This window comes from Hemitrygon akajei, chromosome 3 (assembly GCF_048418815.1).
Source record: "Hemitrygon akajei chromosome 3, sHemAka1.3, whole genome shotgun sequence".
Classification (NCBI taxonomy): domain Eukaryota; kingdom Metazoa; phylum Chordata; class Chondrichthyes; order Myliobatiformes; family Dasyatidae; genus Hemitrygon; species Hemitrygon akajei.
This window is the reverse complement of record NC_133126.1, coordinates 168,055,100-168,082,556: the sequence shown is the minus strand read 5'-3', so window position 1 is coordinate 168,082,556 and position 27,457 is coordinate 168,055,100. Positions and strand designations below refer to the sequence as shown.

General features: G+C 40.9%; 1 protein-coding gene across 1 annotated transcript; it reads right to left on the bottom strand.

Annotated features, from left to right (window-relative positions):
* Positions 1-1,119: 1,119 nt before the first annotated feature.
* On the bottom strand, positions 1,120-26,648 carry dnajc19 (DnaJ (Hsp40) homolog, subfamily C, member 19). Its single transcript, XM_073041254.1, has 6 exons — positions 26,534-26,648; positions 25,747-25,798; positions 7,261-7,334; positions 2,747-2,823; positions 2,271-2,341; positions 1,120-1,294 (listed from the first exon to the last, which is right to left on the bottom strand). Exons 1-6 carry the CDS (start codon positions 26,534-26,536, stop codon positions 1,224-1,226), a joined length of 348 nt encoding a protein of 115 aa, XP_072897355.1. The 5' UTR covers positions 26,537-26,648; the 3' UTR covers positions 1,120-1,223.
* Positions 26,649-27,457: the final 809 nt, after the last annotated feature.

Here is a 27,457-nt window from a genome sequence, read left to right as displayed (position 1 = left end):
CATTCTTCTACCTTCTTCCTATAACCTAACATAGAACATCAAAATCTACAGCACATTACAGGCCCTTCAGCCCACAATGTTGTGTCAACCATGTAACCTCTAGAAACTGCCTAGAATTTCCCTGGTGCACAGCCCTTTATTTTACTAAGCTCCATGTGTACCTATCCAAGAGGCTCTTAAAAGACCCTATTGTATCTGCTTCCACCTCCGCTGCCAGCTGTGCATTCCACTCCGTGTGGAAAAACTTATCCTGACATCCCCTTGGTACCTATTTCCAAGCCCCATGTGTTAGCTATTTCAGTCCTGAGAAAAAGTGTCTGGCTATCCACATGATCAATATGCCCCTCATCATCTTATACAGTTCCAAGGAGAAAAGGCCAAGTTCACTCAACCTATTCTCATAAGGTATGACCTCCAATCCAGGCCACAACTTTGGAAATCTCTGCACTCTATAGTATCCACATCCTTCCTGTAGTGAGGTGACTAGAACTGAACACAGTACTCCTAATGAGGTCTTGTAGAGCTGTAACATTACCTCATGGCTCTTGAACTCAATCCCATGGTTGATGAATGCCAACACATCACATGCCTTCTTAACAACACTGTCAACCTACACAGCAGTTTTGAGTGTCCTATCAACACAGACACCAAGATCCCTCCAATCCTCCACACTGCCAAGAGTCTTGCCATTATTCTGTCTTCAAATTGGACCTACCAAAATGAACCACTTCACACATCTAGGTTGAAGTCCATCTGCCACTTCTCAGTTATGCATCCGATTGATGTCCTGCAGGCAATCCACAACATCCCTAACATTTGTGTTACTAACCCACCCTTCTACTACTTCATCCAGGTCATTTATAAAAATCACAAAGGGGAGGAGTCCCAGAACAGATCAACTTCTGTTTTAAATTTACTTAATGATTTGGCCTCTACAGCTATTGGTGGCAATGAATTTCAGAGACTCACCACCCTCTATTGAAAGAAATTCTAACTGCATGAAGTTAGTTGTCATTTTGCATTACAATTCTGGCATATATCACTTTTTAAATATGAAATGCAAGAAGCTGCATGTAATTAAAAGCCTTGCATTAGGTCAGGTTTTGATCTTAAATACAATTAACTTTTAGCATCTGATTTATTGAATGATTACATGAGGTTTAATAAACCGCAATAACAATTGTTTTTGAAAAAGTATCATAGTTTACTACTTTCAGACAAGATCACTTTTTGTTCTGAGAATCCAGTAAATCTTTAGCTTCATTGATTTTGGATGCAAGATAAGGAGATCCACCTGCCAAATAAACCCATTTAAGAATTAGTCACAGAACACTACAGTACAGAAACAGGCCTATCTAGTCTACTGTATCATTCATCTGCCTAGACCTATTGACCTGAACCTGGACCATAGCCCTACATCATATATGTCAAACTCAAGGCCCGCGGGCCAAATCCGGCCCGCGGTGGAATTATCTTTGGCCCGCGAGATAATATCTAATTACTATTAAAGCTGGCCCCAGTAATCGAAGCGCCTATGGCATATGATATGGCTAATGCTGAGTTTATTCAGGTACCAGGTTTTCAGGGTTTTTAGTGTTTATTCGGCAGTCTTCTTCATAAGAAACGGAATTTGTAAAGTGAAACACTTTGTAGTTATAGCAGAGACTGAGACACATGAGAGCAGGCTGAAAAAACGGAGGCAACGAAAGCTGCGTTCGCACGCATCCGACTGATCCGGCCCGCATGAAGCTGCATTTTGCTCAATCCGGCCCGTGACCTTAAATGAGTTTGACACCCCTGCCCTACATAGTCCTCTCGTCCGTTTATTTAATTTCTTTAAAATGTTGAAATCAACCCTGCATCCACATGTGCTGAAAGTTCATTCCACACTCATGTACCCCTTAAACATTTCACCTTTAACCCACGACCTCTAGTTCTAGTCTCATTCAATCTCAGTGGAAAAAGTCCATTTGCATTTAAGCTACCTATACCTCTATCAAATCTCTCCCTCAGTCTTCTACATTCTTGGGAATAAAGTCCTAATCTATTCAACCTTTCCCCATAACTTGGATCCTCAAGTCCCAGCAACATCCTTGTAAATTTTCTCTTCACTCTTTCAACCTTCCTTACATCTTTCCTGTAGGCAGGTGACCAAAACTATGCTGATCCATGCCCTAAGTTCATCCGCTTATTAATCCATATTTGAAGCAGAATGTTTAAAATACAAATAAAATTTAAGAGCTTGGTTTGCTTTTAATAGATAATCTCACCTTTATCTGGGTGATTGAGTACCATGATCCTCCTATGTGCCTCCCGGATTTTAACCTTGTTAGCTGTGGGGCTTTTAAAAGATAAGGTACTTTTAATTTTTAAACAACCTAAAAATGAAATTAAACATTTTATAAGAACTATAGCAATTTTTCGATCTTGTCAGTTGTGCTTAAAAATGTATCAATAAGACATATCTATATGTTTCTATTATGTAAGTGTTCCAATTGGAAAAAAGTGTATATGAGAACACATTCCAAGAATGGAGATCCAAATTTGCAACCTGACCTTCAAAAATACTAAGTAAGTATTATTTGGCAGGCAGGTTTGTGCCCTGGAGAACTATATCCTGAGAAATGACTGTTCAGCAACATATTAATCAAGACCACAAAAATCTCAAAATATAATTTTATAAATACCCATTTGACCATAACATCAATGCCTATAAGGGCATTTTATTGCTGAAATGTTGTCTCACCTCACTCCCAGAATAAGAGTTGCCTCTCTCTTTGTCATTTTGGCTTCAAATCCTCCCCTGTAGTAACCACTGAAAGCCTGAAATCAAAGTTTTTAAATTACTGCTTTGAAAAGTTAACATTGTTGTACATATTTAGTAAAGTGAATACTTTATTATAAACTTGAAAACGAGTAGAAATTCAAGCGTATACCTGGAGAATTATCAGTAGGTTCTGGATGTCATGATCTTAAATAGCAAAATGCCTTTAAACTAAAGGAAGTCAACATTGCTTGACATGTCTAGTCCCAATAATTCTTGATTTTAAAAAAGTGTGACCAATACTAGAAAGGGATGGATCATTTGCCGTCCTGTTTTCCCTGACAAGATGCACATAATTATTTCCTTTGAATGGTTGCTGTACTGTGTTCATAGTGCTCTAGGAGGTACAGAAAGAAAAATACTTGTTGCATGGTGCAGCTAGGAGAAATTAAATGATACAAGTGATGGTGAAAGGAAGTGTTAAGGACCAGTGAAAACAAACCAGATATTTGTAAGTATTGCAAATAAACAAAAGAAATCAGAGGTTACCTTAAGAGGAAGGGGAAAAACCTGAATACTCAATGTAAGGTTAGAATGAGTGATTATCTTAAATTACTGCATTCAGTTAAGTCTGCAAGAGTAGAATATGCCAAGTAGGAAGGTAAGTTGCTAGTTCTTGAACTTACATTGAACTTTGTTAGAACCATACGAGAGTTGAAGCAGAATAAATAATTTCAGACAAATGTAAGTTAAGGTTACCTTTTTGAAGAGGGGTTTTGCAAAGCCATGACCCAATTATTTCAGAGGAGAATGCAATTCATTAAACTGAAAGCAGTGCAAGCAAATTGCAGTTTCATATACAAAGTATCTGTGTCCTTGGAAAGCGAGAATGATTAAAGTATTGGAATTGCATCAGAAGGTGTGAAAAGGGAGAGGGTACTGGAGGAGATGAAGTAATCTTAAGCATCCGAAAGGCAGCCATTTCTTTGAAAATAAAGATGCAATTGAAAAGTATCTAGTAGTGGCATCACTTCTGAGTGTCAAATCATAGGATGATCCACTTGAATGTGGAAAACAATGAGGTGGAAGGGGAAAATGAGGTGAATCCTAACCTTTTTCTGGATGGAATGAGAGGATGTGACACCAGAGGTGAAGGAAATTAAACAGATGGGATTGCAAGTATTTAAGCTATGGTGGAAGATAAACTGCAGTTGGAAAGAGCAAGGCATGTGTTTGAAGGGCAACATAGAAAGGATTTAACGAAGACTGTAAAAATGGGAAAAGGCAATGGAAGTGTTATAGGGCTCAGAAATAGGAAAAAACATAGTTCCAAACATAGTTGGATGCCAAAGGGATACTGATTGCAATCTATGAAAGAAGATTCAGGAAGTGGAAAACACATTTACCCCATGGAGTAAAGACTACAGATGCTGAAATCTACAGCAGAAAAGGGGCTGCTGGAATAATTCAGTGGACCAAGCAGCATCTGTGGAGGTAACAGGACAGTCAGAGTTGAGTTTACTGTCATTTGCATAAGTTTATCTAAGCATAGTCATTAACATTTTAGGACAAGACCCTGCAAAAGGACAGTAGAAAGCAAGAATATAGAAGTGAGAGGAAAGGATGAGGCAAGGGCTAGTATGCAATAGGCAGAATTATTAAGGTGGGAGGGGGCAAAGTTTAGGGAGGCTGGTGCTGTTGGCTGATAGATGGAAACAGCTGAGGAAAATTCTGAGCAGGTGGAGGACAGAGGTTGGAAGGAGATAAGTAGAACCAGCTAGGTGAGAGGATAAGAATAGACCAAGGGGGCAGTCCAGCTGAATGGGCAGAAATAAATGAAAAAGATGATCAAAAGGAAACAGAACCTTGGTTAACCAGTAGGAGTGGGAAAGGAATCATAAACATAAGATTCTGCAGATGCTAGAAATCCAAAGTAACACACAAAATGCTGGAGGAATTTAGAAGGTAAAGCAGCATCTATTCAGAGTATTAAGTCTACATTTTGGACTGAGGCCCTTTCCTAGACAGAAAGGAAAGAGGAAGAAGCCAGAATAAGAAGGTAAGGTGTGAATGGTTGTTTGGATCTACACATCTATCCATAGCAACATTCTTGGTCATATATATTTCCCTCCAAATTGAAAATGAAGAGGTTTAATGCAAGGATGTGTTCAGCCAGGTTAAGGAAGGTGCTGGTAGAAAGGGACAGGGTACCCTCTGTTCGAGAGAGAGAGGCCTCAGATCATGAAGTGAATGATAAAAGGTATAATAAAAATTGGGTGCCAATGGTGAAAATATGCCTATTCATACCAAATTTATACCACATTTTTACGAAGCCAGTGTTCAGTGAGATCAGAACACTGAATCTCACTGTTCTGCTTTACCCCCCAGAACAATGCAAGTTTTTTTTCTTCTTCTTCTTCAGCCAACTTTTTAAACAACAATTATTCAAACTCAAGTGTATCAAAAAGATTAAAATCTGCTGGAGCATATATCTTGCTATGCTTTAAAGGCATCATGCAATGGAATAGTTTAGTCAACTATTTTTCTATTAAGATGGTAAGCATTTGGGGAGCAATGTTGATTGGAGAAAGGTTAATGGATATCAAGTTTAACCATTTGTTTCCCTCACTTAGCGGGTTTTAAACAGGCAGTACAGACGGCCTTCCTTATCCGTGGGAGATTGGTTCCAGGACTCCCCGCGGATACCAAAAACACAGATGCTCAAGTCCCTTATTTAACCTGTCTCAGTGCGGTGGACTTTAGGACCCAGCAGAGCTCGGGACCTGCCGCCTGCGGCTGCTGCTGTTTCTGTTCCGTTGACAGAAAGTGATCACAATTGAAAATAAAGTGGAAATAATAAAGCAACTGGAAAGAGGTGAAACACCATTGGTCATTGGAAAAGCGTCAGGCTACAGTTGGTCAAAGATGGGAACAATTTTAAAGGATAAAGTGAGAATAATGGAGCATGCGAAGGCCCTGCCCCGATGAAAGCTACAATTATTACTAAGCACTAAGCAATTATTACTAAGTGGTTTAATTATTGAAATACATAAGGTTAAGTGTTTTATATGCATAGAATGGTAAAATATATACTATATACTAAGACAAATGTTTGACTAACTAACACTAAATAATACCGGATGTACCTGTTCCCACTTAGAGAACTTCTGGGTTTTTTCAATTTCCAATCCGCAGTAACCTATGTACATCCTCCCATATACTTTAAATCATCTCTAGATTACTTATAATACCTAATACAATGTAAATGCTATGTAAATAGCTATACTGTATTGTTTAGGGAATAATGACAAGAAAAAAAGTCTGTACATGCTCAAACAACAAGTGCTGGGAAGAGAACTTCCGTGTTTTCCTGATCCACGGTTGGTTGAATCCGTGCATGTGGAACCCACGGATAAGGAGGTCTGACTGTAATGACTAGACTATCTTAGTAAATCTTGCTTGTGGATCTTGGGAACTACAAAGAAACATGATTAGGGGACAATGTGGTTGGATCAAGTACTGTAAAGAATTCAAGAGGGTTAGTGATGGGAAAATAATGGCTTATTTACCTTCAGCACATCATGGTCCCAAGAAAACTCTTAAAAAGGTGTTTTAACTCTGCAAGGTAATTGTTTACAGAACAACAGCATTTTCCTTGTTGGCAAGTTTGGTGAAGACAATTAATACGTCCTTTTCATCAATCGTGGGATTGAGTTTAAGAGCCGCGCACTTATGAGAATAGTGACCCTGATCAGACCCCACTTGGAGTACTGTGCTCAGTTGTGGTTGCCTCACAACAGGAAGAATGTGGAAAACATGGAGAGCGTGCAGAGGAGATTTACAAGGATGTTGCCTGGATTAGGGAGCATACCTTATGAAAACAGGTTGAGCGACCTCGGGCTTTTCTCCTTGGAGAACGGAGGATGAGAAGTGACCTGATAGAGGTGTACAAGACGATGAGAGGCATTGATCGTGTGGATAGTCAGAAGCTTTTGCCCAGTGCTGAAATGGTTGCCACAAGTGGACACAGGTTTAAGGTGCTGGGGAGTAGGTACAGAGGAGATGTCAGGGGTAGGTTTTTTTTTAAAACGCAGAGAGTGCTGAGTGCATAGAATGGGCTGCCGGCAACAGTGGTGAAGGCAGATATGATAGAGTCTTTTAAGAGACTTTTAGATAGGTACATGATGCTTAGAATAATAGAGAGCTATAGGTAAGCCTAGTAATTTCTAAGGTAGGGACATGTTTGGCACAACTTTGCGAGCTGAAGGGCCTGAATTGTGCTGTAGGTTTTTCTATGTTTCAATGTTTAACAAACCTAATACAGCAAGGTGTTTGGGGGGAGAGGGGAATAGATTAGAGCAGGTAAATAGTACTGGAAAGATTTACATTAGTTGTTGGCAGATGAATACATCCAGGCAGAGTTTAAGATTTATTGGTGTGAAGACATTTTATACCATGTACAAAGTCCTTATAAACCAAGCAGTATAAAAACTAACCGATTTTGGTAGATTCTGAATGGTTTTTTTCAAAGCAGGTTCTACATGCTTCATAGCGTGCACAACATACCGTCCTGAAAAGGAAAAACAAAAATCCCAGCCTGCATAAAAATTGAATGACTTAATGGAAAAGAATACAAACTTAGATTGTTTTCTTGAGAAAGAAAATTGATATTCCTTCCAGAACTGTTGAATGACAAAAAAAATCAACAGCAAGACTGAAAAAGTTGAATTGTGAATTGATATTTTAATGACACTGTAAATCACTAAGAATTTTCTTTTATTAAATTATTTGATAAATGGTATGACCAGCCATTTGTAGAATCAGGCACAAAAGCATAGTGGCTAGCAAAACACTTTACAGTACCAGCAACCCGGGTTCAACGCCAGCTGTTGCCTTTAAGTAGTACATTCTCTCCACGATGGCGTGGATTTCCTCTGGATGCTCCCGTTTCCTCCCACAGTACAAAAACATACTGGTTGGTAGGTTAATTGATCACTGCAAACTGTCCCGTCATTAGGCTAGGATTAAATCGGGGGATCTCTGGGCAACGCAACTTGAAGAGCCAGAAGGATGTATTACACGCTGTATCTCAATAAATAAATAAATAAATAATACAGATGGCCATTCAGCTCATAGAAAATATGTAACTAACCTATTCCCATCTTCCTGCTTCTGGTATCTGCCTCTACCATCTTTTTGACTGGAAGTTCTGTACTCCTCTACCCTTTGACTGAAAAGGATAATTCCTTGTCCCTTCTCATCTTTCTATTAATTTTAAAAATATATTGTTCCCTCTCTAAAGGGAAATAGTTGCTTCTTTAATCACTGTCTAGTTCTCTTATAATATTGTCCACCCTAAACCTCGTTCCAATCTCCTGTTAAAGGGAAACAACACTGACATAAATTTGTAATTCTGGCAATATCCTTGTAAGTCTCCTTTGGAACTGAATACTGAACAGTTGAGTAATCATCCTCATTTCTGACCTTGACAGGTGAGTGTAGTAGCTGAAAATAGTCAACTTTCTCTAACCCAAACTGTTACAGCAATGATGCTTTTGGATTGGAATGACTGACACCTAACAGGAACAACTTTCCCTTCTTCAGCTCTGTATCCCTTTTGCCAATCACCTTTCCGGCTCTCAGCTTCACTTCACCCCACTCCCTCCGGTCTTCTATCATTTCGCATTTCCCCTCCCCCTCCCACTTTCAAATCTCTTAGTATCTTTCCTTTCAGTTAGTCCTGACGAAGGGTCTCGGCCCGATACGTCAACAGTGCTTCTCCCTATAGATGCTGCCTGGCCTGCTGCGTTCCACCAGCATTTTGTGTGTGATCACATCTTTTTGCTTGGTGTAACAACAGACACTAAATTGTTTACTTTGGGATGCCCCCATTTAGTTTTACTCGAACTTCTGCCTGTAGCATTTGACCAAATACCACCTTGATAACAAGGAATCAATTTTGCTCTCACATCTGCGACTAAACTCTTTTGGTCCAAATTCCATCAATATTCTAGATTGAGATTAGATTGATTAAATTTGTCTTACTTTCTGTGAAAAGGGGGTACCTGGGTAATTTTCCACATTGGCTGGCTGAGGCCAGTGGTATAGATCATAGATACAGCACAGGACCTAGCCATTTGGCCCACAATTTTGTGCTGAACCAATTAAAGGCTAATTAAACTAATCTCTTCTGCCTACACACAATGTCCACATCCTTACATTTTCCTCATATACCTATCTAAACGGCTCTTAAGAGTCTCTAATGTTTCTTTCTTTACCACCACCCCAGGCAATGCATTCCAGGCATCCAACACTAAAAAACTTGCCCCTCACATCTTTGAAATTACCCCCAGTGTAGCTTGGTTAAAAGTGTGGCTTGTTTTGGCATGGCAAGCTGATATTCAGTACCACATCCTAGGATGTTATCTGGTCTCAATTGTATGAGAATGATGGGGATGTCCAGAAGAAGCCACTCAGGGCTTCTGGAAAAAACATATTTGAATATCAATAACATTGAATGGTTCAATGTAAAATCATTTACTTTTATAACCGAAACAATGCCATTTAAAACACTCATCTTCTATTCAAATTCTTCTCTGGGTTTGCCCTCAATGCCTAAAACCTCACTCCATGAACCTCAGAATTTAGCACTCTTCAAATACCAGCATTTTCTGCAAATTCCCTTAATTTATTGTGAATGTCTGCATAGTCCTTTATCAAGTAGCTTGATTATACACTGCTCGCTGCTAAACCAGTGATAATTTTTTATTGAATATGATACTGCTAGTGATTGCGACTTGTGGAGCTGCATTCAGCCAGCAGAGCATAGCCACGAGAAGTTTTGCTTCAGATATACTAACCCAACTTCAAAAAGCTCCAGATTTTGGCAATGTAGCTTTAAAACTTAATTCAATGCATGCTGGAGGGGAAGGAATAATCATAAGGAGGAATCTGGGGCCAGAAAATTTTCAGTGGTAGTGTAGAAAATCAATGACTACAGATAAGAGGAAGCATCAGCGTCTAAGCCATGTCACTCTACGTCAGAATGTTGTCATGGTAAGGGGTGCTCGCTGCAGTTGTGGTTTTTGCCTCCAGGCTTGACCTTACAATACCATTTAAAAGAGAGGAAGAAGATGAACTGATTGCACGATGAACCTTGTTGCTGCACTGTACTCTACAAATTGTTTTTACTGGGCTGCAAGGATTAAAGCTCACACTGACAAAACCAGACAATCAAGATGGGTTAGTTAGCCCTGAAGATTGCTTGAGAGTAGGTGGGTGACAGGAGAATCAGGGAGAGTTGATGAATGGGAGAGAATAGGAAGAAATGTGGGCAAATGGGACTGATAAAAAAGCAGGAGCCAAGTGAAACGCATCCAGCTCTTCAAACACACCCCAGCATTCATCATGGTCATGGCTGATTACTTCAGTACCATTTTCCACCATTATTCCCTTATCATTTGATGCCTCTATCTAGTGCTGTTCTATCCAGTGCTGTATGTTTCCATGTTAACTGTCCATTGAGTGAATAAGTTTCTTTTCATGCTGTCCTGCTTTAATCTGCTTTAAAACTTGTACCCCCCAAGTCCTAGACTTTTTGGTCAAGTAAATCTCTTCTTTCCATAAGACTGTAAGACACATGAGCAGAATTAGGCCACGTGGCCCATCTAGTCTGCACTGCCATTCCATCATGGCTGATTTATTATCCCTCTCAACCCTATTCCCCTGCTTTCTTCAACAACCTTTGATGCCCTGACTGATCAAGAACCTATCTGTTTTATAATTATTCCCAATGACTTGGCCTCCACAGCTGTCTGTGGTGAAGAATTCCACAGATTCACTACTCTCTGGCTAAAGAAACTCCTCATCTCCTTTCTAAATGGATATCCCTCTATTCTGAGGCTGTGCCCTCTGGTCTTAGGACTTCCCCCATAACAGGAAACATCCTCTCCACATCCACTCTATCTGTTCAATATTTGATAGATTTCAGTGAGATCCCACCTCATTCTTCTAAACCCCACTGAGTACAGGCACAGAGCCATTAAATGTTCCTCAACCCTGTTCACGTAAATGAGTATTACCACCAGGGATTTCAATCAAATTAAGTGAGAATTTTTATTTGGAAATCTTTGTGCTTTTATTTTCACAGAGCCCCAAGACAGAGAAAATTGTAAAGCATGGAAAACTAAAAATTCAGAAGCTGAAATGTCAGCAGTTCAAAACTATTCAATCCCTTTGCTCAGTACTTAGCTGAACCACCTCTTATAGTTATTACAGCCGTTAGCCTTTTTGGATAAGTCTCTATTAGCTTTGCACAATGTGATGGAGCAAAATGTTTCTATTCCTCCTTGCAAAGTTGATCAAGCTGTGCCTGGTTAGTTGGGAGCAGCAGTGGCTGCTGGTTCATGTTTTCCTCAATGGACTGCACTGAGCTCCAAGACATGTTTAGCGCTGCTGAGATGGTCTTGTTCTCTTCCCAAGATTCATGTTTCTCTATTATAATTTCCCTGATTTCCTTTGATGCTCTTCTGTCTTCATTCTGTTTGGTCTGTTAAAAACCTACCAAACTCTTGGACCTTACAAAGAGAGGGGATATTTGCTCAGGTGATCCTCCAATTTTCTACATCAGCAAATTGGGTGAGTTGGTAAGGTAATATACGGTATGGCACTTGAGGAAAGTTGGCAGAGTAATTACAGAGCAGATGAATTTTCCTCAGCCTCACAAAGTTTGTTTTAATTTTTAGTAAATTGTTCACAGGTTTTGGAATTTTTCTTTTGATTTGTAGATTAGCTCAAAAAAATCCTACTTCAATATATTTTAAATTTAGAAAATCAGGCAGTGAAATATAAAAATAGTTGTGGGGGTTGAATGCCTTTTCAAGGCACTGTATGTTAACTCTTTCATTCCTGGAATCATTCTCATGAACCTCCTCTGGACCCTCTACAATGCTAGCATATCTTTTCTTGGGTAAGGGGCCCAAAACTGTGATCTGACCAATGCTTTATAAAGCCTCAGCATTACCTCCTTGCCCTTGTACTCTCATCCTCTCAAAATGAATACTAACATTGCATTTGCCTTCCTTAACACCAACTTGACCTACAAGTTAACCTTTAGGGAATCCTTCATAAGTCGCTATGCACCTCTGCTTTTTGAAGTTTCTCTGTTCTTAAGATGGTCTACACCTTTATTCTTTCTACCAAAGTGCATTACCATACAATTTCCCACACTATATTCCATTGACCTCTTCTTTGCCCATTCTCCCAATCTAAGTTCTACCACAGATTCCCTGCATCTTCAACATTATCCAAGATGGCGGTGTGACACAGCACACAGCGGCCACTCCAGGAATGAATATCTGTTATCTACAAGTAGAGGACGTGTACAATCCTGATTTGATGGAGACGGACGTGTGAAGCACAGAGGAACATCTGGTGGAACTTTTGAAATGCCTGTTTCACTGCCGCTGTTACTGTGCGATCGGAGAAATCTCCGGGAGGAAGGCCCCGAATCCTCGGCTTTGCCTGTTGCTTGGCGGCTGGTGCCGGGGTCGAAGCGCTCAGCAGAGATGGTGCTCGGTGTCGGAGGGCTGGTCGGAGGCTCGAAGTTGGCTGTGGTCGGAGCTCCCAAAGTGCTGTATCGGCAAGCTGCGGCGCTGGAGGTTCATGGCAGGAAGAGTTTTTCTTCCTTCTACCATCTGCATGAGATGATAGGCTGTCGGGACTTTGAGACTTTCTTTTAAACCATGCCATGGACTGCTCTTTATCAGATTATGGCATTGCTTTGCACTGTTGAAACTAAGTGTTATAATTATGTGGTCTTTGTCAGTTAGTCTTTTATCAATTATGGTATTGTCTGCACTGTTGAAACTATACGTTAACTATAACTATCTGTAACTGTGGTTTTGTGCATGTCTTGTAGCTTTAGCTTTGTCTGATGGGTTTGTAGTTTTTCTTGTGTGGTCTGTTTTGTGCTTTTTCGTGATATCATTCCGGAGAACATTGTCTCATTTTTAAAACTGTATTGTATTTGTGGTTTATAAATGACAACAAACTGAATCTGAATCTGCCCCTCCACCTACCTTTGTATCATCTGTAAACCTGGCCACAAAGCCATCAATTCCCTCATCTAAATCACTGATATATAACATGAAATGAAGCAGTCCCAACACCAACCCCCGCAGAACACCACTAGCAGCCAAACATAAAAGGCCCCTTATTCCTACTCTTAGCCTCCTGCCCATCTTCTATCCACGCTAGTATTGTTAGCGTGGGCTCCTACTTGTTAAGCAGCCTCATATATTGCACCTTGTCAAAGGCCTTCAAAAATCCCAGTAAACAACATCCACTGACTCTCCTTTGTCTATCCTGCCTGATATTTCCACAAGCAATTCAAGATTTGTCAGGCAAGATTTCCCCTTAAGGAAACCATGTTGACTTTGGCCTATTTTATCATGTGCCTCCCAGTACCCTGAAACATCATCCTTAATAATGGAGTCAAACATCTTCCCAACCACTACAGTCAGGGTAATTGGCTTATAATTTTTTTTTTCTTCTGCCTTCCTCTTTTCTTAAAGAGTGGAGTGATATTTGCAGTTTTAGACCTCTGGAACATTTCAAAATCTAGCGATTCTTGAAATATTAATGCCTCAACAATCTATTCGGCTACCCCTTTCAGAATCCTGGGATGTAATCCATCTGGCCAGGTGACTTATCCACTTCAGACCTTTCAGCTTCCCAAGCATCTTCTCCATGGTAATAGCAAGTACACTCATTTCTATCCCCTGACACACTACTTATGTCTTCCACAGGGAAGACTGATACAAAACACTTCTTCAGTTCATTCACCATTTCTTTGTTCCCCCCCCATTACTACGTTTCTGGCATCATTTTCAAGCAGTCCCATATCCACTCTTGCCTCTCTTATACATCTGAAAAACTTTTGGAATCCTCTTTTATATTATTGCTTAGCTTACCTTCATATTTAATCTTTTCTCTCTTCATGGCTTTTTAGTTGCCTTGTTAGTATTTAAAAGCTTCCCAATTCTTTAACTTCTAATCCTCTAATTTTTGCTATTTTATATGCCCTCTTTTCCTTTTATACTGTCTTTGACTTCCCCTGTCAGCTACAGTTGCATTATCCTCCTTTAGAATACTTCATCACTAGAATGTGTCTATCCTCTGCCTTCAGAAACTCCAGCCATTGCTGTTCTGTCATCTTTGCTAGTATCCCCTTCCAATTTACAGTGGTGCTAGGAAGTACCGTAGATTCCGGATTATAAGCCGCTACTTTTTTCCCACATTTTGAACAGCTTTGAACTCTGCGGCCAATAATCCAGAGCGGCTAATACATGGTTTTTTTTTTTCATGCCGCCTCGTAAACATTTTGCCTCGTAACAGTAGACCAATAAAATTGATGAGTAGTTCACAGAGGTCCAATGAAATTGTACGATAAATCAAGCGCACTTTCACAATTAAATTATTGTAAATCAGTCATTTGTACTCACCCTCATCAACATGGAAAATACTCGAAGCAAGACCCGAGCGCGTCAGACCCGATTAGACCCGATCGCAATGCGCAAGCGTCAGACCCGATTAGACCCGATCGCATTGCGCAAGCGTGTCAGACCCGATTAGACCCGAGCGCATTGCGCAAGCGTCAGACCCGATTAGACCCGATCGCAATGCGCAAGCGTCAGCCCCGATTAGACCCGAGCGCATTGCGCAAGCGTCAGACCCGATTAGACCCGATCGAAAACGCTGCTTTTAAGTTAAAGTCGATCAATAACTTTTCCTGGTAGGCTGCAATATATATATTTTTACCAGTCGCTAGGAGATATTGGAATGTTGTTCGTGCTGTTCAGTAAAAAAGTATATGCAACGTAATTTGTGTTACCGATACGTATGTATATTTAAAAGTAGCGGTGCGGCCTAAAATCCGGTGCGGCCTTTACAATTAAAAAATTGATTTTATTTCTAAAATTAGAGCCAGCGGCTAATAATCAGGTGCGCTCTGTAGTCCGGAATCTACGGTATGTGAACCTTGTAGAATTTTCTCTGGTTCTGCATAAATATGACCTAAAATGTGATCAGATATTCACGCAAGTTCTAAAACTAGATAAAGAGAACCCAATTAAATAACACAAAAACTGTATACTTGTTCATTTTTTTGGAGAAAAATGATCCAATATTACATGTATTAGTTGGAAAAAGTATGTGAACCTTTGCTTTCAGTAACTGGACAACCCCTTGGAAAGCAATAACGTCAACCAAACGTTTCCGGTAACTGTTGATCAGTCCTGCACATCGGCTTGGAGGAACTTTAGGCCATTCCTCCTTACAAAACTGCTTCAACTCTGGGATGTTGGCTTCTTTGCATGAACTGCTTGCTTCAGATCCTTCCACAACATTTCTATAGGATGAAGGTCAAGACTTTGACTCTGCCATTCAAATTCACAAATTTTCTTCTTTTTAAACTATTCTGTTGTTGATTTACTCTTCTTTCAGATCATTGTCTAGTTGCTTTATCCAACTTCTATTAAGCTTAGGGTGACAGATATTCCTACCCTGACATTCTCCTGAAAAATGTCTTGATACAATTTTGAATTCCCTTAAAGATCGCAAGCTGTCCAGGCCTTGAGGTAGCAAACTAGCCCCAAACCATGATGCTACTTCCACCATGCTTCACAGTTGGGATGAGGATTTGGTATTGGTTCCCTTTTTCCTCCAAACATAGCAACATGCATTTTTGTCCAAAAGTTTAATTTGCCTCATCTGTCCACACAACATTGTCCCAAAAGCTTTGTAGAACATCCAGGCAGTCTTTTGCAAGTCTGAGATGTGCAGCAATTTTTTTTTTTTTTTTTGGAGAGCAGTGGTTTCCTCCATGGTGTCCTTCCATGAACACCATTCTTGTTCAGTGTTTTTCTTATAGCAGGCACATGAACAGAGACTTCAGCAAGTTCTAGAGATTTCAGCAGGTCTTTTGGTCTTTTACCCTTTTACCTTTGGGTCTTTCCACCTCCTTCAGCATTGCCCATTATGCTCTTGGTGTGATCTTTGCAGGATGCCCACTTGTAGAGAAAGTAGCAACAGTACTGAATTTCCTCCAGTCTCATCTCAGTGATTGGAACACCTGACTCCAAATAGCTTTTGCTGAAAGCATTACCCCAGAAGTTCACATACTTTTCCCAACAAATATATGTAAAATTGGATCATTTGCAATAAATAAATGAACAAGTATAATGTTTTTCTGTTATTTATTTAATTGGGTTCTCTTTAGTTTTAGGACATGTGAAGATCTGATCACATTTTAGGTCATATTTACACAGAAATAGAGAAAATTCTACAGGGATCACAAACTTTCTACCACCACTGCACTTTGGCCAGCCTCTCTCCCACTCTGCTATAATTCCCTTCACTCCACAGCAAAAATGATACATCTGATTTTAAAGAGCAAACACGAGGAAATCTGCAGATGCTGAAAATTCAAACAACAACACACACAAAATGCTGGTGGAACACAGCAGGCCAGGCAGCATCTATAGGAGAAGTGCTGTCGACGTTTCGGGCCGAGACCCTTCGTCAGGACTAACCGAAAGGAAAGATAGTAAGAGATTTGAAAGTAGTGGGGGGGGGGGAGGGGAAATGCAAAATGATAGGAGAAGACCGGAGGGGGTGGGATGAAGCTAAGAGCTGGAAAGGTAATTAGCGAAAGTGATATAGAGCTGGAGAAGGAAAAGGATCATGGGACGGGCAGCCTCAGGAGAAAGGGGGGGGGGGAGCACCAGAGGGAGATGGAGAACAGGCAAACAATTAAATATGTCAGGGATGGGGTAAGAAGGGGAGGAGAGGCATTAACCGAAATTAGAGAAGTCAATGTTCATGCCATCAGGTTGGAGGCTACCCAGCCGGTATATAAGGTGTTGTTCCTCCAACCTGAGTTTGGATTCATTTTGACAATAGAGGAGGCCATGGATAGACATATCAGAATGGGAATGGGACGTGGAATTAAAATGTGTGGCCACTGGGAGATCCTGCTTTATCTGGCGGACCGAGCGTAGGTGTTCAGCGAAACAGTCTCCCAGTCTGTGTCGGGTCTCATAAAAGGCCACACCGGGAGCACCAGACGCAGTATACCACACCAGCCGACTCACAGGTGAAGTGTCGCCTCACCTGGAAGGACTGTCTGGGACCCTGAATGATGGTGAGGAAGCAAGTGCTACACCTGCCCCCTCCTTTCTTCCTCCTGAGGCCTCCCGTCCCATGATCCTTTCCCTTCTCCAGCTCTGTATCACTTTCGCCAATCACCTTTCCAGCTCTTAGCTTCATCCCACCCCCTCCAGTCTTCTCTTATCATTTCACATTTCCCCCTCCCCCCACTACTTTCAAATCTCTTACTATCTTTCCTTTCAGTTAGTCCTGGCAAAGGGTCTCGGCCCGAAACGTCAACAATGCTTCTCCTATAGATGCTGCCTGGCCTGCTGTGTTCCACCAGCATTTTGTGTGTGTTGACATCTGACTTTATCTGCTTTCTCTCAAATTGAAGTGTATATTCTATCACATTATGATTTCAGTTGGCCCTCCTTATCCGCGACGGATTGGTTCCGAGACCCCTCGAGGATACCAAAAAACACAGATGCTCAAGTCCCTTATTCAACCTGTCTAAATACAGTGGCTCTTAGGACCCAGCGGAACCCCAGACCCGATTTAACCTGTCTCAGTGTGATGGACATTTTGTCTGTTCACGAAAATAATTACGATCACGATTGAAAATAAAGTGGAAATAATAAAGCGATCGGAAAGAGGTGAAAGGCCATCGGTCATTGGAAAAGTGTTAGGCTACAGTCGGTCAACAATTGGAACAATTTTAAAGGATAAAGTGAGAAAGGCCCTGCCCCGATGAAAGCTACAAATATTACTAAGCAACACAGTGGTTTAATTATTGGGTTTTGGGTTTTTGATCCTTCATATCAACCAGGATGGAAGGAGAGCTCGCTTGGAAGTGGTCTGTCACTGGATCAAACTCGGGAACTTCCCAAGCCGGGTGCTGAAACATACGTTCTTAAGTGTTTTATATGCATAGAAAGGTAAAATATATACTATACACTAAGACAAATGTTTGACTATCTGACGCTAAATAATACTGGATGTACCTGTTCCGACTTACATAGTAAGAGAACTTCCGATTTTTTTCAATACCGATCCACGGTAACTTACGCACATCCTCCCGTATACTTCAAATCATCTCTAGATTACTTATAATACCTAATACAATGTAAATGCTATGTAAACTAGTTGTTATACTGCATTGTTTAGGGAATAATGACAAGAAAAAAAAGTCTGTACATGCTCAAACAACAAGTACTGGAAGAGAACTTCCCGGTTTTCTCGATTTGTGGTTGATTGAATTCGCGCATGCGGAACACGCGGATAAGGAGGGCTGACTGTACTATCTTCTAAGGATTCTATCACACTTTACCTGAAGCGCCCATAGCCCCTGTCATGCTGTCTTTGTAATTGTAAATGTTGAGCCCAGGATAGATCCCTCGATGAGGACTGAAGTGTGTTTCCGTGTCTTCCCCTTCCCGAAGTCCACAATCAACTCTTTGGTCTTACTGGTATTAAGCGCAAGGTTGTTGTTGCAACACCACTCAACCAGCTAATCTATCTCACTCCTGTATGCCTATATGCCTCTTCATCACCATCTGAAAGTCTGTCAATAGTTGTGTTGCCAGCACATTTATAGATGGCATTTGAGCTCTGCCAAGCCACACAATCATGGGTGTAGGGAGAGTAGAACAGTGGGATAGGCATGCATTCTTGAGGTGTGCCAGTGTTCATTGTCAGCCAAGAGATGTTTTCAATCCACACTGACTGTGGTCTCAGGTGATGAAGTTAGGGATCCAGTTGCAGAGGAAGATACCAAGGCCCAGATTTTGAAGCTTGTTGATTAGAACTGAGGGTATTATTATGTTGAGCTGTAATCAATAAACAGCAGCCTGATGTAGGTATTACTACTGTCTAGGTGATGCAGTGCCGAGTGGAGAACCAGTGAGAATGCATCCGTTGTTTACATATTGTGGTGATAGGCAAATTGCAGCTGGTCCATGTCCCTCCTTAGGCATGAATTGACTCTAGCCATGACCAACCTCTCAAAACACTTCATCACAACAGATGCAAGCACCACTGGGTAATATGCACTGAAGCAGCTCACCCTGTTCTTCTTGGACACTGGTATGATTGTTGCCCTTTTCAAGCAGGTGTCAACCTCCAACTGCAGCAGTGAGAGATTGGATATATGTCCTTGAACACTCCTGCTATTTGGTTGGCACAAGGTTTCAGAGCATTCCCAGGTACACCATAAGTGCCTGATGCCTTGTGAGGGTTCACCCTCTTGAAAGATATTCTGACACCGGCCTGCCAGATAGAGATCACCAAATGCTGCAGGGATTCGCACAAGTGTAGATGTATTTTCCCTTTCAAAGCAAGCATGCACAAAAGGCAATTAGTTCATCTGGGAGTGAAGCATCACAGCCATTCATGGTGTCAGGTTTCACTTGTGGGAAGCTTTTGGGCCTGCAAAACCTGCCAGAATTATGTGCTCTAATTCCGTCTCTAACCTCAATTGAAATTGTTTTGTCGTTCTTAAAATAGTCTTCTGTAAGTCATACCTGGATGTCTTGTTTAGTTCTGGATCACCAGTCTTGAATGCCACACATCTAGTCTTCAGCAGACTACAAATCTCCTGGTTCATCCATGTCTTTTGGTTTGGTTATGCCCAATATGTTCTCAAAGGAACACACTCATCTACAGATGTCTTGATGAAGTCAGTGACAACTGTAGTGTATTCATTCTGATTCGAAGATGAATGCCTGAATATCATCCAGTCCACCAACTCAAAGCACTCCATGGCCTCCCTTAACCATAACTTCTTGGTCCTCACCACTGGGGCTGCAGTCTTTAGTCTATATGCTGGGAGTAGAAGTACCGCCAAGTGATCGGACTTTCCAAAGTGTGGGAGTGGGCTGGCATGGTAAGCATTTTTGATGGTGGTATAACAGTGGTCAAGTGTGTTTGGCTCTCTTGGTTCCACAGGTAATTGCTGGTGGTAGTTGTTCAGAAGTTTTCAAGCTGGCCTGGGTGAAATCCCCTGCAATGATTGGGAAGGCATCAGGGTGTACTCTTTCATGCCTGCTGATTATGGTGCTCAGCTCCTCCAGTGATTGCCTGATGCTGGTCTGAGGTGGAATGTACACCGCTACAAGAATGATAGTGGAAAGCCCCTTTTGGCAGTTAAAAAGATCATTTGATCACTAGAGGCCGCAGGGTTGGGGGGGGATTTGTTTCTTTTTGGTGCTGGGGTGGGAGGAGAACTCCAATGGTTTTTCCCCAATGTTTGCAACAACTCCAACGGTTTTCCAGTATTTCATGTCTTTCTGGGGAAGAATAATATCAGAGTCTTATTGCTTCTGCATACTTTGACAATAAAATGAACCTTTGAGATGCTCTGAGTGAGCAGGTCCAAAACTGAACTGCCACGTTGGTGCACCATGATGACTTAATCATAGAGCATACACCATTCCTCTACCTTTAACTGACCTGCCTTTGTGGAGAATGGTGTCTAAAATGGCAGAGGATAACCATGTTTCCATGAAGCAAAGTACACAGCAGTCCCAGGTGTCCCTCTGGTACAGCAATCTTGCTCTGAGGTCTTCAATTTTATTTTCCAGAGACTGTACATTCACCAACAGGATAGTTGGGAGTTGAGGTTTAAGCCCTCTGCATTTCAATTGTACTTGTAGAATGGCGCACTGTCCCCGCTTGTTTTCTTAAAGGAGAACTGCACTCAAGTCCCGAGTCTGCAGCCTGGGATACAATGATTTTGAGTATCAATCGATCGATGCTTAAATTGTTGTCACTTGTTGAAGTACCCATGGCTGTGACTGTGGTTTTCAGCTGTAGTAGTCCTAAACAGGAATAATTGATGATTCCTATCAGAGCTGCACGCAGAGTTGTCACTTTTCAGTGCTCTCTTGAACCCAGGAGCAGAAAACAGTTAAGAAATCTTACAATAAACTGCATTAACTAGGTTGCACTACCAGAAATGTTGTCAAAACTAACTCATTTGTACATTTCAGCAGGAAATGAGATAAAATTTGAAGTGAAACTTTTACAGGCTGTGGAAAAAAGCAGTGAATGGGACTATCTTGTAAATTTTACTAAAGGTCTTGCACAAACACCTGTGCAGCAACTTCCCATTTTTCTTTCTACTGTTACGCAGGTGAGAAACTGCTAGAAAATTCAGCAGTCTAATGAACAAGGAGGCAATTAAAAGAGAGAGAGGACTCTGACTTGGTTTTGATAACACTTTTAATTGTGACCTTGAGAGAGAGAGTACGGCGCCAGCTGAGACACAAGCTAGGAAGTCACCATGGTAACAGCTCAGAACTGTTGAGCTGATGGTTGAAATTTTGAATGGACTATAAAAAGTTGAGGCTTTTGGTCTGATAACGGCAGAGGAGACATGACACGGGAGAAGTGTGGAAGCTACCCGAGAAACCACTGGTGGAGTTTAAGACCACCACGAGGGTGGAGGCCACGGACCGATTAATTTTGACCCCTGATTACCGGTGTGGGTAAGAGCTTGCCTGTGGGGGTATGCTGGTGGTGAACCCATGCCGTGCATTAGTAGACCGCTCCCTAGAAGGGGCTCTGTCCGTCTGTGTCTGTGTGGGGTTCACACAAAGTGACTCTAAAGACTTCAGAAGCAAGAACTAAAGCTGCCAACTTAAACAACAACTCAATTAACTCTCTCTCTCCCCATCAATTCAACTCAACGCAACACAAAGTGAACTGAACTGCTTAAACTTACCTGACACTGTAAGACTGATATCTACGTCTGGGACTATTATCTTTGTATCCACACACACACATTTACAGAGATATATATAAATAATAGTTTATAACCTGTATTGTATTATCCCGTTTTAATGATATTAATTTGTAGTAGTAATAAATATAGTCTTAATTTATAGTAAACCAGACTCCAGGTGTGTTCCATTTCTGCTGGTCCTTTTCAACTTGTCACGGGATTCGTGCCACTACTCTCTGTAGTTTTTATTGTGGAATTTTCTTATTGCCCTCATTACCTTATGTTTGACCACAAGGCCATAAGATATTGGAGCAGAATTAGGCATTTGGTCCATCAAGTCTGCTCCACCATTTCATCATGGCTGATCCATTTTTTCTCTCAGCCTCAATCTCCTGCCTTCCCCCCAAATCCCTTCACGCCCTGACCAATCAAGAATCTATCAACCTCTGCCTTAAATATACATAAAGACTTTACCTCCACTGCTGTCCATGGCAATGAATTCCACAGATTCATCACTGTCTGGCTAAAGAAATTCCTCCTCACCTTCATTCTAAAAGGAATTCTGAAGCTGTGTCCTCTGGTCTTAGACTCTCCCACCACAGAAAACATCCTCTCCACATTCATTCTATCAAGGCCTTTTCACAATTTGATAGGTTTCAATGAGGTCACCCTTCATTCTTCTGAATTCTAGAGAATACAGGCCCAGAGCCATCAAGTGCTCTTCATACAAGCTGCTCAATCTAAGATAAGGGGCCAAAAATTACTCACAATACCCCAAGTGAGACCTAACCAGTGCTTTATAAAGTCTCAACATTACATCCTTGTCTTATATCCTAGTCCTCTTGAAATGAGTGCCAACTTTGCATTTACTTTCCTCACCACAGACTCAACCTGCAAATTAACCTTTAGGGAACCCTGCACAGAGACTCCCAAGTTCCTTTGGAGAGTATTTTCTCTCCATTTAGAAAACAGTCTACCTTTCATTTCTTCTAGCAAAGTGCATGACAAGACACTTCTTAACACTGTATTCCCCTCTACTTCCACAAAACTACCTATCCCTCCACCCATCATCTTATCACCTGCAAACTTGCAACAAAGTCATCAATTCCAACATCCAAATCATTGACATATAACACAAAAAGAGTTGATCCCAACACCAACCCCAGTGGATCACCACTAGTCACCGGTAGCCAGTCAAATAAAGCTCCCTTTATTCCCACTCTTTACCTCCTGCCAATCAACTACTGATTTATCCATTGATAGAATCTTTCCTGTAATACCATGGGCTCACAACTTGTTAAGCAGCCTTGTGTGTAACCTTGTCAAAGGCCTTTTGAAAATCCAAGTACACAACATCAGCTGATTTTCCTTTGTCTATTCTGCTTGTTATTTCTTCAAAGCATTCCTATAGATTTGTCAGGCAAGATTTTCTCTTGAGGGAACCATGCTGACTATGGCCTATTTTATCATGTGCCTCCAAGTACCCTGAGACCTCATCCTTAATAATTGACTCCAACATCTTTCTAACCACTGGGATCATACATACAGGCCTACAGTTTCCTTTCTTCTGCCTCTCTCCCTTCTTGAAGGGTGGAATGACATTTGCAATTTTCCAGTCTCCCTGAACCACTCCAGAATCTAGTGATCCTTGAAAGATCATTACTAATGCCTCCACAATCTCTTCAGCCACCTCTTTCAGAACCCTGTGGTATACACAATCTGGTCCAGGTGACATCTACTTTCAGACCTTTCAGTTTTCCAAAAACCTTCTCTCAAATATGATAACTTCACACACTTCATGCCTCTTGACAGCTGGAATTTCCACCATATTGTTATTGTTTTCCACAGTGAAAACTGATACAAAATACTTGTTCAGTTCATCCACCATTTTGTTGTCCCCCATTACACCTCTCCAGCGTCTTTTTCCAGTGGTCCAATCTCTACTTTCACCTCTCCTTTACACTTTATGTATCCGAAGAAACTTTTGCTATTCCCTTTAATATTATTGGCTACCTTGCTTTCGTATTTCTTTTTTTTTGTGATTTGAAAAGGTAAAGAAAATTTGCAGATGCCAGAAAACTGAGCAACACACACAAAATGCTGGAGGAACTCAGCAGGCCAGGCAGCATTTTTGGAAAAGAGTACTGTCCTGCTGAAGGCTTTCCGCCCGAAACATCAACTGTACTCCTTTTCATAGATGCAGCCTGGCCTGCTGAGTTCCTCCAGCATTTTATGTGTGTTTCCTTTTTTAATGACTTTCTTAGCTGCCTTCTGTTTTTTTTTTTAAAAAAGTTTCCCAACCCTCTAACATCCCACTAATTTTTGGTCTATTATATGCCCTCTCTTAGGCTTTTATGATCGCTTTGACTTCTCTGGTTAGCCACAGTTGTGTCATCTTTCCTTTAGAATACTTCTTCCTCTTTGGGATGTATATATCCAGTGCCTTCTGAATTGCTTCCAGAAATCCCAGCCATTGCTGCTCTGCTGTCATCCCTGCCAGTGTTCTCTTCCAATCAATTCTGGCCAACTCCTCTTTCATGCCTCTGTAATTCCCTTTACTCCACTGCACTACTGATACATATGACTTTAGCTCTCCTTCTCAAATTTGAGGATGAATACAATCATATTATCATATGCCCCAAGGGTTCTTTTACCTGAAAGCTCTTTAATCAACTCAAGTTCACTGCACAATACCGAATTTAGTGGGCTCAACCATGAGCTGTTCTAAGAATTTATCTTGTAGGCAGTCTAGAAATTCCCCTTCTTAGAATCCAGCACCAACCTGATTTTCCCAATCTACTTGCATATTTAAGTTTTCCATGACTATTGTAACTTTGCCCTTTTGGCATGCATTTGCTAATTCATTGTAATTTGTAGACCACATCCTTACCACTGTTTGGAGGTCTGTATACACCTACCAACAGGGTCATTTTACCTTTAAAATTCCTGAACTCTATGCACAATGATTCAACACCTTCTGACCCTATGTCACCTCTTTCTTATGATTTAATTTCATTTTTACCAACAGAGTAATGCAACTCCCCTCTGCCTTCCTGCCTGTCCTTGCCATACCATGTGTATCCTTGGACATTAAGCTCCTAGCATATAATCTTTCAGCAGTGATTCAGTGATGCCTACAATAATACATGCCAATCTGTAACTGTGGTACATTTATCTACCTTATTCCGTATACTGCGTGCATTCAAATATAACATCTTCAGTACTGTATTCACCCTTTTCGATTTTGTCTGCCTTTGCAACTCATCCTGTTGACTGCCATTTTGCCCTATCATCATCCCTTGATCTCCTCTCCTTGTTTGATCTAGCTGTAAGCTGTAAAACACTGGAGAGCACTTTAATTTTTTAAGCCAAATAAGGAAATACAATTTATTCTCTGATTTTTCATGCCGAACGTTAACATGTTAATGCATGTCATGTACTTTTCAAAAAAATAAAGTATAAATGTGAGAAATACGCACAGTGGCCACTAATAGGTACCCCCTGTACCTAATAAGGTGGTCACTGAGTGTGTGTTCATGGTCGTCTGCTGCTATAGCCCATCCACCTCGAGGTTTGACATGTTGGCTATCCCGATACCAACCACTGTTGTAAAGCATGGTTATTTGAGTTACTGTTGCCTTCCTGTCAGCTTGATTCAGTCTGGCCATTCTCCTCTAACCTCTCTCTCTAAGCTGCTTTTGCCCACAGAAATGCTACTCACCAGATTTTTGTTTTTTGCATTATTCTCTGTAAACTCTAGAAACTGGTATGCAATAAAATCCAAGGAGATCAGCATTTTCTGAGATACTCAAACCACCCTATCTGACACCAACAATCATTCCATAGTCAAAGTTATTTAGATCACAATTCTTTCTCATTCTGATGTTTGGTCTGAACAACAACTGAACCTCTTGATCACCTCTGTGTGCTTTTATGCATTGAGTTGCTGCCAAATGATTGGCTGATTTAGACATTTGCATTAAGGAGGTGTACCTAATAGAGCCGCCACTGAGTGTACATCACATTTTTTGGTATGGATAAAATAATAAGCACATCTGTAAACATATTAGTTACAGGAATAAAACAGAAAAGAACAGTATTCCATACAAACCTGCAAATGCTGCGGCTGCAACTGTCAGGCCAACTGCTACCATGGTGCTAGCCTAGAAGTAGAATTACAGTAATATTACACATCTTTAGAAAACACATGGCTTTGAATTTATTTACTTTTGAAACAAGTCACTGCCATTACATAGCAGTAATTTCTTAAAAATGTGCCCTAAAGAGCTATCTTTAAACAAGCTTTGCACAAAAGCAGTCTGCCTTCGTCATTTCAAATTCCTCTAATACAACAGGTCTTCTTCCAGTTATAACTCCAAATCAACTATTATCGACTCTTCATCCTCTCTTCCAGTCCACGTGTATTGAGTAAAATCATACTGTAATTTATCGTTTTTATGCACTGCTGCCGCAAAACTACGAATTTCATGACGTCAGTGATAATAAACCTGATTCGAATTATGACTTCGATTACAGATTTACCTTGAACTTCAAAATTAACTAATACAAGTGTAATGTTGAGAAGCATTCAGGCTTCCCAAATAGTTTCATATTACCCTAACTATACCAGCGAGGTACTGAAGGAAGAAATAAGTAATAATGTCATAAACTTGAGTAAAAGCGGGATCCTAAAGTCTTTATTATCTCAAGTAATGTTAAGGGCACCGATCACGCTATCTGCAACTGGACTCGGCGGCGTGAGCTTGGCACACGCATGAACACCTCCAAATATGACAGACTAATCGTACACTATCCCGGGAAACTTCCCAACAGCTAATCATTTGAAATCGACTCCACTATGACAGAAAAGAAAGATAATATTAAAGTATTACACTTACCATTTTTAACTTTAGTTAAAATACACACTGGCCGGTAACATTCCGTCCCAACTGTTCCGAGCAACCTCCCCACCTCAAGTTCGCCCGAGACTTTGCCGTGCAGTGGATTACTGTCGTGAAGTTTTGTGACGGCGGTGGGAGTTCCCGCCCTCCTTCGCCTTCCGCTGCCGTGATTGGTGCGTTCCTCCGAGGCCGCCGTGAGCCAGGCAGCCCCGCCTCTCACCCTTGGGTGGTTGACAATCAGCTGTCGGGCACGCACCCGTGGTGAACGGAGCAGGGTAAGGAATTATCTCCCATTAAAAAATGGTGCTCATGTAGACTATTTTATCTTGGAAATAGTACCACACATACTAACTCTCAAGGTAACGACGTACGCAAAATAAAAGTTTTTTTTTTCTCATTCTACTTTACTGGAGTTTGCTTCCTTAGTAGTGAATTTACTAGTTTTAATGTGAGGTGTAAAAATAAATTATTTTAATGTAAGATCGTTTCTGTCCGTCAAGAGAAAACTTATGAACCCGAATAAACTCATATGTATTTGCTAATATGCCTTTTAAGCATTATTTAAAGTATGCAGTATTTTTGTATGGTTCTTTTTATTTTCAAAATATTCCAGGCAAATGTATATGATAATATCAATTATCTTTGCGGTTTTTAGTGGGAAATTTGATGAGAAGAATCTGAAAAATACATATTTTTTCTCGGAGTGCAGCCGCTCAAGGTTGAAAAAGACTTTCCAGGAAGATGCTGTGGGTTCTAAGATGACTAGAGATCAGCATCAGCAGAGATGAAAAGTGTTCTTAGTGACCGGTTTCTTACTTGTGAGATGATTTTGCTGTTACATACATATTCCAGGCTTCTTTTTGTATGGTCCTGATGAAAGGAAATGGGATTCTGGATGCCATACTCAAAGAGACAATTTAC